The sequence below is a fragment of the Spodoptera frugiperda genome, chromosome 19 (assembly GCF_023101765.2).
Source record: "Spodoptera frugiperda isolate SF20-4 chromosome 19, AGI-APGP_CSIRO_Sfru_2.0, whole genome shotgun sequence".
In the NCBI taxonomy this organism is placed as follows: Eukaryota; Metazoa; Arthropoda; class Insecta; order Lepidoptera; family Noctuidae; genus Spodoptera; species Spodoptera frugiperda.
Window position 1 is genome coordinate 2,320,281 of NC_064230.1, and position 17,299 is coordinate 2,337,579.

The window sequence follows — 17,299 nt, forward strand, 5'->3', positions numbered from 1 at the left end:
GATCGGGAACTATGTGGTTAAAACCAAAAATTTGCCGGAAGTCACTATTCCACGCGAACGAAGTCGCGGGCAAAAGCTAGTAAAGAATAATAGTAACTGTCTACACTTTGTTTGATTTTGTGGTCACACTGGTCTACCTATTTTCATAGGATTAAAAAAATAATATTTTCTCAGCTTAGAGGTAAGAAATACAGAATTTTATATACCTATTATTTAGTAGAAAACTTTTACTAAATGTTAAGTACACTAGACTTTCTGATATTCCTCTCGTCTAGCAGCTAGCAGTGTCTATATGTCAGTGGAGGAGAGGATTGAGGGACCACTTTTAATCATCGCTATCTTCGAAATGCTTCGATATTTAAGATCCATTTCTTTTTACAATATGTTTTAAGACTTTTACTAAAACTTTATGTAGAATAATAACGGTTTTATTCAGTAATATTCACTAAAATATTTATCTTTGTTATGTGGACTGAGGGACCACAGTTCAGTTGCTATACTTTTTTTATCTTTAATGCTTTGTGGTCTGTTATTTAATAGATATCTTTACAAATTATTTACTAAATGTCTGTATTCACAAAACCTTCTTTTATGAGATACTTCCCGAGATCTGGCTGATCGTCTTTGAGAACTGAGGGACCACACTTTATGGGTCGTAGTTTTTAATATATTTATTTACAAATTCCCAGATTCGTTCTACAATTGTTTTAGGTGTACTACTAAATCCTAGAACTTTCATTTCGCGAATTCCCAGTGTGGTCCCTCAGTTCACCCACACATCATTTTAATACAATTTTGAGGGTGGAATGAAAACGTAGATGTTGTACGTCCACTTTGATATTACATATTGCGTGTTGTTTCAAAGGACACTATAGAAATTGGTCAATTCAATTCATTCAGGCAGTGCCGGCTAAAGCGGACGCGAGGCCCGTAGCATAATATAAGGCTCTTGAGTTAACAAAAATTGCACCAAGTTTTTGAAGTCATTGCGACTGTAATTTTAAATCAGGTAAATCGTAGAAGTGAAGCTACAATGTAGTGGCTATACTAACACCTATTTGTATGGACATGCGACTACATATTAGGCCTTTGTCTTGATTGAGAGGATAATAGGCTACTTGTCTTTCATTACCGAAGCCGATCGAAACATCACGCCTTTTTATCTTATCTACGAAGGGGTAGGCAGAGGTGCACATTACGGCACGTAATGTCACTGGAAAATGTTCACCTACTTTTCACTATTTGTGTTATAACTCCTATGTAATAAGAAGTGAGCCTATTGGCATATCCTGGACACAATTCCAGACTCCGTGCTAATACTGAGAAATTTTCGAAAAACCGAAAAAAGCCCAGTAGCACTTTGCCCGACTTGGGAATCGATCCCGAGACCCCTTGCCCCGCAGTCGCACTTGCAACCTCTCGGCCAACGAGGCAGTCAGTACTCACAAATTAGTAAGATATATTTGTGTAAAGAGTGACATAAGTTATTTATTTTAACCACACCAGGACCATAGGTTCTTACAACTAAAATAAAAATAAAACATCAAGAATTGTGTCAATATATAAATTTATTAACTCCCTCACTTAGCTACAGGTTTTTTGACCTTTTTGGGGCCAGTCTTCTTGACACCTTTCGCCTTTTTGGGGGGAGGGGGCGCGGTCTTCTTGGCTACCGGCTTTTTGGGCTTCTTGGCTGCAGCAGCCTTGGCTGACTTCACTCTTCGCTGGCGCAACTTCTCTGCTTTCACTGCGGGATCAGATTCCGGCAGCTTAATCTGGAAAAGGGTTAATTTTGAGTAGGGAGAAGAGAGATGGTTGTGTTTTGTTGTTGCTGGGAAGGCTCAGAATGTGTCAACGTGTGAGTAATCATGGTTATCATAACCCAATGCTCTGATAGAGAATTATCATCATTTAATAATAGATAGATATAATAATAGATAGATCCCGCAACGCTGTCGCGGGATCCAAGACAGTCATTCATATCCCTGTGACACGATGGACTTCAGTGTTCTGGTGTTTTAATGGTTGTATCTACTGTACATCCTGGTGTACAGGAGTTGCAGCGGTATGGGAAGCCTACTAGTCAAATCCAATACTTTTTTGAAACAATATTTTCTATGAACTTTGTATGAAATACTCTATTATGACGTCGTCAGGTTTTTAACGTCAAATAGCAGACTTATTTCTAGAAATGTATCTAGAAGAAATCGATAATTAACTAGTTCATAAAATTTATGAATGAGAGTGTGATTGTTTTTGAATATTTTAATGTATTGAAAAGTTGTAATAATTTATTTTTGACCCAGTCATCATCCCTATTGCTTACTTAGCATTACATGACTAATCTACTCATTCTCCTCATTTTTTTTGTAAGGGATAGCCTTACAAAAAAAATACTCAAAAATACTTACACCACGCTTCTCAGCTAAAGCCAGAGCCTTGACATTATTCCTCCTCTGTTGGTCGAGGATAGCCTTCCTCCTGAGCACAGCCGAGTAGGGGTTCAGTCTCAGCATAGCCTTGGAGTTGGTCAACGGGTTCAACTTCCTCGTTGCACGGACCACACGCTTGCTGTGAACGAGATTTTAAAGCGGTTAGAGATTGTGGGGGAACGTTGTGTAGTTTTGGGTAAAGAGGGGGGTGTTGTCAGAATGTGTCAACGTGTGAGTAATCATGGTGTTATCATAACCCAATGCTCTGATAGAGAATTATCATCATTTTGGATAGATTTAGAAGGAAATAATGTATAGTTGGTTTGTCTGTGAAGAGCACAGAGATGGTTGATGGATGGTCAAATCATTTAACCTCTTGTCTGTTGGTATATGAGATACAATAGAAAACACATTGTGTCTCGCGTAGATCTGCGTTGCAGCATACCAATGGTTAAACGAAAGCTTTAAATCATCATCAAACGCCTGTTATCCCCAAAAGGTTTAAAAATGTGACTTCACACTAAGATTTTTCCTGTGTGAATTAACAAAAAACAGGTCCACCAAGGCCAGCTGGCACTTAAGTCAAAAATCGCAATCAAAATCATAGTAACTGCCGTACTCAGAGACATTTAATGATTACTTCCTTACGTGCTTAGTAACGATTTTGTTCCGTAAACGATTGCTAAGGACTGGGTTAAGTAATCATTAAAATGACACTTAGTATGGCTGTTAACCATTACTGAAAATTTCAAAAGAATAACTACAAAACGGTACTAGTATTAGAACTAGAAACGGAATATTTACCATCTTAATCTATTTCTATGAGTTTCCTATATTTCGGCACTGTTGCAAGCGCCATAATCACGAATTAACTGGAGTATCCCGTTTCGAGTTCTCATACTAGTGTTAGTGCCCATGTCAGTTTAAAAACTTATGTTATAAAATGGACAATAATCTGATGGTCTACGTACTTGGGCGCGCGCAGCACCTTCCTGATCTCATCGGATTTGAGCAGACGGCTCAGGTCGGTGTTGGCCATCTTAGGCTGGGGCAGGTTGAAGTTCTTCTTCTCCTTTGAGGGTGTCTTCCATGAGCCGAACAGGGCATCTGCAGGGGAAACATTATCAATTACATACATACATAACCTCACGCCTGTCTCCCATGGGGGTAGGCAGAGACAATGAAACGCCAATTGCCACGGTTCTTACACACTTCTTTCGCTTCATCAACAGTCATCAGTCTTTTCATGCATGCTCGTCGGTTAAAGGTACTTTTAATTTGGCCCTTATAAATTACAATGTATAAAACTAAAGACTACTTTTTTCAATTATTTTAGGAAGCTGTATAGTGTGAAAAATCTATTCAGTCCGTTTGCTAGGCAATGAAAAACTATTATTTTATCGTATAAGATAACAATACTTCTATAAAACGAATCAAGTTCAGGAATGGGAGGAAATACGTAATTTCTGCATATAAAACGTACCTAGGAATGACGTAACGCGATATTTAACATCAACATAATCTTCGAAAGTATTTGTTGCCGTAAGAAAAAAAAATACGTGTCAAATATTTTTTCATTACCTAACTGACGAATTAAATAAATTGTTAATTTTCATACCCCGTCAACATCACTATTGTTAGTTTGTAAATATGTAACGCCCGAATACTCAAACGCTACTCAATTTTAAGTTGTACTTAAATATCGTGCTATCTCTGTCATTTTATAAAGAATTGATAGTGACAGAAATACATTTGAGAGCGTCTTAACTTAAAAAGAAAAACTGCCCCACACTAGGATTTTCTCCTGTGTCGTGGGTGCGTTTACAAACATACAAGTTCACAATTTGTGGATCACACAAAGAGTTGCTCCGTGCGGGAATCGAACCCGCTACCTGTTACACGGCAGCCGTGTAGTCAAAAATTGAGTAGCGTTTGAGTAATCGGGCATAACTGTACTCCACACGTCGACACACTGACTGACTAGTTGTCTGTATCAGTGTTTCCTAAGGGAGTGTTTACTCTACCCCTTCTATTCGTAACTCCGGTCCGTATGTGACGAACCGAGTAAGGCTTATAGGGGAAAACTAACTAGCTTTTATCAGCGGCGTCGCTTGCTTTTCTGGGATAAAAATTACTCCAGAAACAAAATACAAATTTCATTCAAATTCGTGCAGTAGATTTTGCGTGAAAGAGAAACAAACATACATACTAAAAAAACTTTCACATTTATAATATTAGTAGGATTTCCAAGATTTCAAAGGTACATTTGACAGGCTAATCTAAGCGTCATTTTTTCAAAGAAATGCTATCGCATATAATCTATAATATACTCTTCTATAATAACTCCGGAACCGATTTCTACGGACTTCGCCGGGTTTGCTAGTACCGAATATAACGCTTAGATGAATTAGCCTTACAAACCGTCTATATCATCATGATATCACCAGTATTGGTAACTCACCAAGCCTGTCGAAGGCGGACTGGGTCCAGATGCAGAAACGGCCGAGGTGGCCACCGGGCGCGAGCTTCAGCAGGTTCAGCTTGTCCACGTTCAGCATCTCCACGCCTGGGATGTTGCGGAAGGCGCGGGTCAGACCCTGGCCACAAAGTAAAATAATAATCAATAGGGTAGATGACTAATTTTTATTTTAATGTCCGTCTTGTAGATTATTTTAAAACATTAGACACGTATTTTTTATTTCCTTACAGAAACAAATACTTTAGAAACTATGTATATTGATTTGAAATAGCGCAAGTCCTTTCTAGGTATGTTTTATACGTAGATATAACGTATTTGCTCCCACTCTTCAACTTCGATTCGATTTATCTAAGTATTGTTGTCTTATATGACAAAATAAAAAAATACGTGTCTAATATTTTTTCATTACCTAACTGACGGACTAAATAGATTTTTAATTTTTATATTCCATGATCATCCCTATTCCAGACTCTATGCAATAATGAAGTATTTATAGAAAAACCCTCATAAAAAGTCCAATAACACTGCTCGACTCAGGGAATCAGACTTTTAACTTACGAATATGATAAAAGTAATACTTGTAGCAACAATTATGATCTGCTATGCGTACGGACGCGCGCAGTTCGGTTATGCAGCGTCGATATCACCCAGAAACGAAACTGCAGTTCTTATATAACTGCACTTCATAGTTTCAGGGTGAGAGAGTGTTAGTAAGATGCGGAAAAAAGGTTAGTTACCGAAGTAAAAAGTAGTTTTTTTTTTTTATATATATAAAACGTTTCCCCACATTAGGATATTCTCCTGTGTCGTGGGTGCGTTTACAAACATACAAGTTCACATACACATGACATCCAGACCCGAAACAACAATAGTGGATCACACAGAGTTGCTCCGTGCGGGAATCGAACCCGCTACACGTTGCGTGGCAGCCGGTCGCCCAGCCATCGCACCAACCATCGCAGTTAGTCAAGTTTAGTACTAGTTTTCGCCTTAAACACTTGTATGCAATAAGTTTTACAGTAGATAGTTTTACTAACCAGTACTCTTAGTACGAGTTTGCATTTAAAGTAATCAAAACGAGAGCGCGTTCGGCACTGATTGGTTAGTTTATTCGGCATACATCCATATAAATGTTTCCGCCGGTCTACTGGGCTTACTGTTTAGTAACCAAATACTATATTTTGGTACATCAATTAGACCAAAAGACTAGTACATGAGTAGACCAAAAGACTAGCACATGAGTAGACCAAAAGACTACCACATGAGTAGACCAAAAGACTAGCACATAAGTAGACCACTATTGGTCTACTCGTGTGCTTAGCATTTTGTAGTTAGTTCTATTATACAGATAGACGAGTAGACTAGCAGAATTTTTAGTATATTTTAGATCACCTAGTAATATATTGGCACATTTACAGTTTCCATAGTTTACCTGACTTGTTTAGTTTTTAGTTTACTGACCAATGAACCGTTGTTTTACGTGCGTGAAGGGGAAACTACAATAATGGTGTAATGACAATTACGACCTCTCTCGATGAATATGGAAATAAATTGATTAATATACACTTTTAAACACTTGAACTATATAAAGTCAATTTCGCATTTTTTGCAGATGTGCCAATATAATATTACTAGGTGAGCGATATTATAAGTGCATTACTCTTAAGTTTTCTCCAACATGAACATACCTGGTCCTTGTGGTAGATGATCAGGGGTCCCTTGCGTTGGACGCGGCGACGGTTGCGCATCTTTCCCTTACCGGCGCGCAGGCGCTGCGATTTGTACACCTGTTCACAATGAGTAGAAGATTTATAGATAAAATATAATACTATATTAATACTGCCTCGTTGGTTGGTTGGTCGAGTGGTCGCAAGTGCGATTGTCGGACAAGGGGTCTCGGGTTTGATTCCCGGGTCGGGCAAAGTTTTACTGGGCTTTTTTCGGTTTTTCGAAAATTTCTCAGTAGTAGCACGGAGTCTGGAATTGGGTCCGGTATATGGCAATAGGCTCACCACCACATTGGACCTATAACACAAATGGTGAAGTGGGTGTATATTGTATAGCGGTATTGCCGTAATGTGCACCTCTGCTTACTCCTTCGAGGTTAAAAGGCGTGACGTTGACTATAATAATATATGAAGCTGTAGAGTTTGTTTGAATGCGCTAATGTCAAGAATTAATAGTTCAATTTTATAAATAAAAAAAAATGTTTTCCACAGTTTACGTCCGCGTTAAACCATACAGTTTAGCCGGATGGTTGGCTTGGAAGTTCACTATCTCTCCATTGACATAATTAAAGATATATACATCAGTAATTAGCTTTTTAGGAGAATTTTCTACACTTACATGCTTACAGTCATATGACGATACTTAAGTACGTGTGTCGCCTGGACAGTCACCGCTACCATCAGTTGACTGGACAATCTCTTTATATGAGCTGCTGTTTACATGTGAACATTAGCTCATGACGATACCTAAGTACGTGTGTCGCCTGGACAGTCACCGCTACCATCAGTTGACTGGACAATCTCTTTATATGAGCTGCTGTTTACATGTGAACATTAGCTCATGACGATACCTAAGTACGTGTGTCGCCTGGACAGTCACCGCTACCATCAGTTGACTGGACAATCTCTTTATATGAGCTGCTGTTTACATGTGAACATTAGCTCATGACGATACCTAAGTACGTGTATGAGCTTACCTTGAGTACATCAGACCAGGCCTTGATGCGTCTCAGGAAGATGACAGCCTGTTTGGTCTTGTTGATCTCCTGGACCTTGTCGGAGACCACGAGGGGCAGTTCTGGGACCTTCTCGATGATGTGACCTGAGTACAAAGAAATTGTTATGTTAATGTGAGTTTTACTTACCAATTCCCCTCTTCCCAAACTTCCCAATCCCCGATTCTCCAACAACCCTTAAAGTCCTAACCCCCAAAAGGCTGGCAACGCACTTGTAACGCCTCTGATGTTTCAAGTGTCCATGGGCGGCGGCGATTGCTTACCATCAGGTAATATGTCTGCTCGATTACAGGCGTGTTCCATAAAAAGAAATATAGAAATATAGACAAATGTTTTCCACAGTTTACGTCCGCGTTAAACCATACAGTTTAGCCGGATGGTTGGCTTGGAAGTTTACTATCTCTCCATTGACATAATTAAAGATATATACATCAGTAATTAGCTTTTTAGGAGAATATTACGCAAAAGAACAACAGAAATTGGCAATTTGTCAACATTACAAATTATCATTTACGTAGTATTTTTGTTGAATACAAAAATAACAGACTATGACGTCATTAATTACGTCAAATAAGTACACATTACATTGTGGCATGTACTGCTAACGGCCTTACAGGAAACCGACGTGAAACAACATTGACTTTGTGTGAATGAGGTTACCGGAGACCCAATTTGTGACTCCTCTAGTGTTGCAGATGTCCAGGGACGGCGCTCTTAGCTTACCATCAGGTGATCCATTAACTAGTCTATAATATAAAACATAAGTCGAGTTTTCCTTCCTGACGCTATAACTCCAGAACGCACGAATCGATACCCACGGTTTTGCATTTCGTCGGAAACAGGAAATTTTCAGAAGAAAAGCAGGAAAACAAGGAAAATTGGTGACGAAAAGGAGTTAGCCGGTTTTTTTTTTACATTTGATGGGTCGACGTTTTGCCGCTATCTCGCCTGATGGTAAGTGATGATGCGGCCTACGATGTATGTATGAGTTTGCTAATTCCATGGTTTTGCATTCATTGAAAAGGTCTCGGGCTCCATGAGGTTTATAGCAGAAAATTCAGAAAAAAAATCAAGAGAAAAGCAGGAAAACAGGGAAAATTTGTGACGAAAAGGAGTTAGCCAGGTTTTTTTACATTAGATGGGTCGACTTTTGGCCGCTATCGGCGCTGGCGTAGATTGACGCGACGGTGCCAACGGCGCCAGGGCTTCGTTGGCGCGAACATACGTCCGCCACGGCACATGTTACCGAAGGCACCCTGACTCTGTTTAAAGCTTTTTGCGGCCAATCCTTGTAGATGGTGTGATTATTTGTAAAAAAAATATGCAATATAAATCATACCCCTAGCCTGGACGGATATTTTCCTGTTAAATCATCCCACACTAGGATATTTTCCTGTTAAATCATCCCACACAGGATATTTTCCTATGGCACTTTTTCAAGTCCAACATCGTACTGCCACGCCTCTTTTCCCCGAAGAAATAGGCAGAGATGCACATTACGGCATGTAATGCCACTTTTCACTCACACATGTGATAGGGAGTGAGCCTATTACCATATACATGTCTAAGTGCTAGACTCCGTACTAGCACTGAAAAATTTTCAAAAAACCAAATAAAACGCTAGTAATACTTTGCCCAACCCGGGAATCGAACCCAAGATTTTCTAAAAACCCTTGCCCGGCAGTCGCGCTTGCGACCAGCGGGCCAACTACTGGACTTACTACTAAACTAACTTGTTTGAAGTCACATGTTAATTGAATTTACATAAATTAAAAAACATTGTATTCTAACATATCGAATGCGTCTACCCATGGGGAGTAGACGTCCGCGCTGCTAGAACTTGATGTACCCCGCCATTGTGGCTCACCCTAGTAACTGTACTAAGGCAGCTTTAAACGGGGATATTTTGTTAACAGTTAACTTAAATAGGTACAATACTATTCCTAAAGCAAATGCGTAGATAGACAAGACGTTAATCCGCCTCTGAATCACCACCTCGTTCCTACTCCTACTTCTCTAACTCCTAATAAGCCGCAAGGTCGTCCATATCCCATAAAAATGTATTACCCTATCGCTTAAATCCCATAAAAACCCTTAAGTGAGGACTCGCCATGCTTCGTCACGAATGAGCCGGCTCGACCGGAGTGATACCACGGCTGAGCAGAAAACCGACGTAATACAACGCTTGCGTTATGTGAATGACGTTACCGAAGGTACAATTACCCAAATCCCAATCTCCAATTTCCCTTAAAAACCCAAAAGGCGCAATGCACTTATAAGGCCTCTGGTGTTTAAAGTGTCCCTGGGCGGCGATCGCTTACCATCAGGTGATCCGTCTGCTCGTTTACCGGCTTATACCATAAAGATCTAAGTAAATGATGACGTTCCTTACCTGTGGGTACCACCACCACGCACACGTGGGATACGAGCGACAGCACGTCCGGTACCCCATGACTCGGCACTGGTCTGGTGACCTGCACACAAACAGAGAATTGTATTTAACACATTTTTTTCTTTTTAAAAAAACGTTGCCCCACACTAGGATTTTCTCCTGTGTCGTGGGTGCGTTTACAAACATACAAGTTCACATACACATCACACCCAGACCCGAAACAACAATTTGTGGATCACACAAAGAGTTGCTCCGTGCGGGAATCGAACCCGCTACACGTTGCGCGGCAGCCAGTTGCCCAGCCACCGCACCAACCGTGCAGTCACATTGAACGCCGTGGTGGTCACCGGTGACCGACGTTAGCGGAGGATTTGCCTTCAACAATTTTCTATTGGCAGTCAAACACTTAATGACCCTACACAAAGAGAATCGTAGTAAATGACCTTGACTTATAAATGGAGGTCAAGGTTGATATGATAAAACTCCAACTAAAACTCCAAGGTCATTAGGCTTTTCTCCTGGAAACTTAGTAGGCGACAATCGAACCCGCAAATCCCTTGGTCAATAAACATATTTCCAACAAGTTTTTTATTTTTTTAACAAAAAAAAACGTTGCCCCTTTATCTAAATCCACTGATCAAGCAAGGTGATCATGGCTTTCTACCCAACTGTTATTCGTTGCTATTTTCTATTCGCATGTAAACTATCACATGTGCGATGTAGGATTTATGACGTCATTCGTTGATTTGTCGTCATTTGCCGTCATCCGTATCATCATCATTTGCCGTCATCCGTATCATCATCATCATCATGATCAGCATGTCGTCGTCCACTGCTGGACATAGGCCTCTATTATGGCTCTCTATTGAGCTTAATCTTCAGCTCTACGCATCCAACCACTACCAGTCACTTATCATATATGTTTGTAGTAAAAACTATGCACCCGTCCCCCCTACAGAGAGGGTCCGGAACGCCTTGTCCTCACATTACTGTAGCACGAAATCGCAGTAACACTCCCCAGCAATATACACTGAGAGTGTGGACTTATGTGCAGTATTAAATTTTATATAGAAAACATAAAAAATTTTGTTTAGTTAATCTCAACGAGGGAATCGAACACAAAGCTCTCAACTAAGCAAACTTGAAACTTGAATTAATGACTCAGCCAAATATATTCTTTTATATTGTGATGCCTTTTATCCTTGGAGAGGTAAGCAGAGGTGCACCATAATGGCTCATAGTGCCACCCACTTTTCACCAATTATGTTATGAGTCCTATGCAATAGATGGTGAGCCTATTTCAATACAAGTCCGAAAAAAGTCAGTAATACTTTGTCCAACTCAATAATCGAACGGCCGAGATCCCTCGCTTGGCAGTCACACCAACCTCAACCAAAATGGAATTCTACCTAAAAAAAAAATATTTAAAAATCTGGTTTCCAACTCACCGGCCTCCTTGCTCACAGAGTAAGGCTGTCTGGCATTCTTGGACATGGACACATGGACATCGTTGACCAGGTCCGGCCTGATGGGGGCCTTGAACACGAACGGGAGGGGGAGGGAGGCGTCGGGGACGACCTCGCTCTTCTCCGTGTAAACCGACACAAGAGGTCGGGCGACTGATAGACTCTGGAATGGAATTGAGACATGTTTAGTATTGTTACTATGATGATAACCCATTGAGTGTCTTATTTATCTTTTATTTTACAATATGTCCCATATTGTGTGTGCGCAAGTTCACATACACATGACATCCAGACCCGAAACTACAATTAATGAATCAAGAAAAAAGATTGAATAGTTTATTTTGTTTAAAACATGTGATAAACTAATGAGATTGGTAAATATTCTGACTATGAAGTGAAACAAGTATGTAAGAATTGAAGCAGTTGGTGTTGTATTGTCTCTGCCTACCACCATGAGACAGGTGTGAGGTTAAGTATGTATGTATTTAAGTAGATATTTATAGCATGAATACACAAAGACCAGGTGTTCTGAGTGACTAATCAAAATCACAATATCTTAGAACCATATTTATTTAACAAAGAGGGTTTGTCATGAAAGCATGCTACAAGTAAAATACTGATTTTACAATCAAAATGAAAGTCTCAAAGCCTTATGATCTACGTCACAAGACATCCACAGCTGATCCACATCCACAGCAAAGTTGCGCCACATTAGGATTTTCTCCTGTGTCGTGGGTGCCTTTACAAACATACAATTTCACATGCACATGACATCCAGACCAGAAACAACGATTTGCGGATCAGACAAAGAGTTGCCCCGTGCGGGACTCGAACCCGCTACACGTTGCACGGCAGCTAGTCCAGTCCAGCCCTGACACCGCACCAACCGTGCAGTCAATAATAAATAGTGATTGATAATAAAGAAATGTACTCCACAAGTCGACACACAACAAATATAGAATCTGTCATGTTTCCTACGGGAGCTTCTTTGCTATACCCCTTAAAATTGTACCTGGAAGACTATTTAGTGCAACCAGGAAGAGTATAGGGGAATCCTACAAACATGCAGTAACAAAAAAAAAATCTGACCAAAGTTTTTGTTAGATTTACGTGTTTTATGGTGTTAGAAGTACTTATGCAGTAATTAAACAGGTTATAAAGCCATGTTGATGTATTTTGAGGTTGTTTTTTCCATAAAAATGACAAGGTTTCCGGCATACCATTCACTCGCGAACGATCATAACCTCAAAACTATCACGCATTTTCGAAACATGAAAATGTTGAAATAATTGCGTTGTATTGTGAAATACATGGTAGAAGCATGTTGGAGATGCAGTACAGGAGAGAATTGAACCGATTTTCAGATGTTTAATGCAAAAATAAACAAGGGATGCAATCATAGCGTGATGCGGACATCGACAACATTTCTCATCATAGAAGCTTTTACAACGTACAAATCGGCTATAGAGGAGTTGTTCCTGCCTTTCGAAGGCTGAATTATTAAAGTAACTTACAGTACACCATCATATTCCTGCTTTATATCGAAAAGCGAACGCAAACACGTGTTTGGGTCATGGCAACAATTACGTATAAGAACACACTTTCACTTCATCCGATTGTTTCACTTTATATTAAATAACATTTTATTATCACATTTGTTTGTATTAAACTTACCATTTCGCTATATCAGCGAAGAAATACCTCCAATAAACACTATAGGCGGCGGTAAAGACCATCCGCCATGCCACGGAGGAGTAAAAAGACCGGAAACTAGAATAGTTTTTTGACAGTATGAAAAGGCAGTGGCCAGCTCAAAAATTAAAATTCTGCTTTGAAAATATAAAATGTTACTAAAATTACATTACTAAATGAAGCTGAATGCAACTAATAATATTTATTTCAATTAGGATAATTTTAAAAATATTTTCCAACTTCAAAAATACAATCAATAATTTTTCACCTTTTAGCAAATTAAATCATTCGACTAAATTGTAAATGAGCCATGCACGGAGATAAATAAGTGACATTTTTGATGACACCACAATATTTACAAATATTTGTAATTCAAATGATTGACTGAAATTATTCACAAAATATACAAAACATATTTTGCATTTCAAAAGAATTTAAATCTGAATTTAAACTCACAAAGTGAAAGAAAAAAATGGACTGCAAAATAGTTTCAAAAGTTTATATAAATGTGTACTAAAGATTTGTGATTAACACGCATAATTGTTATATTATTTACATCAATTAACTTCCTTATGAACAGGTAATGAACATAATAAAAAGGTACCAGAGTTGTATTATTTTCACCTTTTCCTAGTCTAGTCTTCTTTGCCCTCACTTTTTAATGCAGCCTTTGTGTTGTAAAGAAGACAACGAAATGAGGAAGGCTTATAGGTAAAAATACTTTTTCTCAGTTCAAATGGACGACAAACCAGAATGCAGTCGCGATATACAGTCCAAGAAATCAGAAAAAAGTATAGAAGACGAACAACCAACGAATTCAAAGGCCCCAACAAAGACAATACTTCCAAATATCAATAATATATTAACAACAGACCAAACAATATGTATACTAAACAAAATACCATCGAACGTCTTTATAAAAGAGCAGCCGACTGTATCACTAGACCAACCAAGAAGGTCTCAAATTGGAACACCAGATGAGGAATCCCATTCACCACAAGCACAGACAGATAAAATAATATCTTTACAAGCACCGACAGAGCAATCGCTTGTAATAAAAGATCAACCGAATTTACCGAAATATCAAACTGTAGCAAGTGGTCAACAAGTTATATCAACGTTAGGAAACTCTTCAGGGCGCAGATCACCTGGAAACTTGGAGTCAGGAATCCCTTTTTGCCTCGCAAGAGTAGCATCAACAACTCTTTCGTACAGTAGAAATAATTCGTATCTAAGTTCGTTCGGGCCATTGATAATTCGATCGTCAACACAAAGTCCGATTACAACGCAGCCTCTGTCTCAGTTACCTCTACCTACTTCGGTTGCAGTTACCGCTCAACCGCAAACCCTATTTTTACAAGCTCTGTCAAAACTTAAAGAAAGTTCGTTGACATTATCCGTTTTAAGTAATTTAAGGCTCCTTCAACCAACTGCGAATGGGAGTAAAGTTATAAATCTCGGGTTAAATTCGGGAGATATAACTCCGCCGGATTCTCTGACTAGTGCGCCACCGTCTTATTCGTTTGTGTTGAGGCAAATGGCGATTCGTAGGAGACCACGGTTCATGGGAACCTTTTTCCCATCTCCTTCTTTCGTTCTACATACTCCTCCTCCTACTTATACCACAGCATTTGATGTTTACATAGAGCCTGCCCTTCCCCCGCCTCCATCGAGAGTATATACCTTCGGGTACACTTCAATGCCAATGGTTTGCCCTGAATGTGGTTACACCGGCATGACAGTTATTACAAGTCGAATTACTATATGCACGCATTTATGTGCGTTTCTTTTATGTCTGTTATGCTGTTGGATTTGTGCCCCCTTGCCCTACATTTTGAAATCATGTAAAGATGTTTATCATTATTGTAGAAACTGTAGAAGTTTTTTAGGAATGTATTGTCCCACAAATCCGGAAAGTGTGTATCAGTAAACTAAAATGTACTGTAACAATTAATTTATATCATATTTTTTATTTTTATGGCTTAATCATGTATTACGTAGTATTTTTTAAATTAAAATATGGTAATTGTTTTTTAGTTTGTTTTTTCAAGATCGATTTGTAATCGATATCAAAACGAAATCAAGTGATGAAGCATAGACAATAAATATTTGTATGAGTATGATGATCTGTTTTATTTTGCGGTAATTTTATATTTTATGAATTAAAATGTAAAACTTAATTTACTGAATAATTTTCGCATTCAATTTTATTATTATAAAAATAATTTTCAGCGTTGCACAAAAGCATGGAGATTTGCAAGCATTTTGCAAAGATCCGAAATGTGATTTTTTACTACGCTGCGTTCACAATTAAACTTGCGTGTGAGCTATTTTTCGTTGATCGATTGAATTAAAAACCCAATCAATCATACTTGTAAAAATGTGAAATTTTGCCCTCTTATACATGATAGTAATTATTAAGCAGGAAACCCAATAATTTCTCTAAAAACTTTATTTATATTTTGTTAATTATGAATGTGCTCACTGTCAGTGATGTTTCAGCGCCCTCTAGCGTCAAAATGTCCCGTGTAAAATTAGAAGTCACAGCCTTCCGTAAGTTCCGTGTGTGTTGCGGAAAAATCCCTTTTTGGGCGGCCGACCACATGTGTGGATAGTGAACAAAATATGGTTCTGTTATGATTTTATGTTAATAGAAGCGTATTTCATAGTGATCGGTACAAGACATCGATAGATAAAGTGCGTACGGATCGTTCAGTGTGCCAGAAAAGTTGGAACAAGACGACGGAAGTGCATTTTTTTCGATGTAAATACGGTCCAACCAGGGTCAGTCCGGTGTGCTACGAGAGGTTCGCGCATATTTCTCAGCGACCGGCCGTGTGTGCGCGCCACTGGGACGTGTGAGTTAATCGTGAATTATTCGACCTTCGCACTGTTCGATCGGCCAGTTTTCATCGGGAAAGTTCGTTCGCGATTAGTGGGTTAACCCCATCATGCCGTCGTGTTGAGGGGCATGGAGGCGCGCTCGTGATCGTCTGTTGGCGCGGAGCGCGCGCCCGGACTTACATAACGAGGGCAGCGGCGGCATGGCCGCCCGCGTGTCCGCCGAGGGCGCAGGGCCCTCTTACGCGTCAGTGTTGAACTTTAGGGGCAGTGACAGTAACAAGGAAAACATTGAGGCCGCACCAGGTGAAGTGTCTGACGCGCCCCCGACGAAGCAAGATGATGAAGAGGAAGAGGGTTTTGTGCCCGTCATTTCACACGGACGCCGTCCTGGGAAGGGGCGAAGGCACCCTGAGCGTAGGGCTCCACCCCGTCCTCATAAGGCGCCCGCTCAGCACGCTGAGCCCCAGCCGACGCCAGAGCAGCAGCAGCAATCTTCAGAGAGTCAACCGAAGAAGTTTGTTGAAGCCCCAATTCCTAAAGTGAACCCTTGGCAGGTGAGTGGTATTATGTAAACAAAACCATGTCATAACATTAATGATGCAATTTTAACACTTGAATCATGAAACGTTTGAAAGAAAATGTTTATGCATGTTATGTGCATACTTTTTCCTCTTGGACTTGTGTGCGTTGGTCTTTGCTTCTTGTTACTTTTTCAGGGTTTGGATGTATGACCGCTTACTGTGTGCTGCTGTATTTTTTTTTTTAATTCAAATAAGGCAGGTTGAACTTGAGAATTTCTGATTACACAATCTTTAGCACTTATGTATGTAAGTCTCCACATTAACTGATTTAGTTCTCTATAAACTTGATTTACTGATACTTAACCTACAAATCCTTACTCTATCATGTTTCTCTGGTCTTCCAATGACTACAAACTATCTTACAAACATTATATTTGAACAAAAGGTCATTGGGAGACCTTGGTAATGTTTTGGTGCAATGTTTTCTCACTGTCATATATATTATTGCACCATCATTGTCAACCTCATGTTACTAGATTTTATAGTTTTCTTCATAGAAGTGACTAACCGCCATACTCATAGTCATTTAATGGTTACTTAACCCAGTCCTTAGCAATTATTTTTCATACAAAATTGTTACTAAGCAATAGTTTAAGTAATCATTAAATTACTAAGTATGGCAGTAAGATATGAAACATGCTGCAGTATTGTCATCTTAGAGGTTAGGCTG

General features: G+C 39.4%; 4 protein-coding genes and 1 long non-coding RNA gene across 34 annotated transcripts in view; 3 read left to right on the plus strand and 2 right to left on the minus strand.

The window, feature by feature from the left end:
- The window catches only part of LOC118281136 (ATP-dependent RNA helicase abstrakt), a 209,380-nt gene that overhangs the window by 57,893 nt on the left and 134,188 nt on the right, over positions 1-17,299 (minus strand). The gene's annotated exons all lie outside the window — the stretch shown is intronic.
- LOC126911877 (uncharacterized) overlaps positions 1-17,299 on the plus strand; it is a 129,195-nt gene that overhangs the window by 12,146 nt on the left and 99,750 nt on the right. The window lies entirely within an intron of this gene.
- On the minus strand, positions 1,551-13,349 carry LOC118281114 (60S ribosomal protein L4). The gene is given in 10 exon segments (XM_050700998.1): positions 1,551-1,775; positions 2,412-2,571; positions 3,404-3,539; positions 4,894-5,029; positions 6,600-6,698; positions 7,616-7,740; positions 8,775-8,914; positions 10,038-10,128; positions 11,495-11,675; positions 13,187-13,349. Coding segments are annotated over 10 exon segments (1,266 nt in total). The 5' UTR covers positions 13,190-13,349; the 3' UTR covers positions 1,551-1,580.
- LOC118281113 (uncharacterized) lies at positions 13,923-15,299 on the plus strand. The gene has a single exon (XM_050700967.1). It carries the CDS (start codon positions 13,941-13,943, stop codon positions 15,132-15,134), a length of 1,194 nt encoding a protein of 397 aa, XP_050556924.1. The 5' UTR covers positions 13,923-13,940; the 3' UTR covers positions 15,135-15,299.
- Positions 15,723-17,299, plus strand: part of LOC118281112 (la-related protein 1B) — a 96,111-nt gene continuing 94,534 nt past the window's right edge. For 9 of the 11 annotated variants that reach the window (XM_050700904.1, XM_050700906.1, XM_050700905.1 and 6 more), the window contains exon 1: positions 15,739-16,602. In XM_050700904.1, the coding sequence (XP_050556861.1) occupies positions 16,249-16,602 (354 nt within the window). In that variant the 5' untranslated portion in view covers positions 15,739-16,248. Of the gene's footprint in view, positions 16,603-17,299 lie in introns of all 11 variants that reach the window. The other 2 variants (XM_050700911.1, XM_050700913.1) reach the window with 2 other exon arrangements.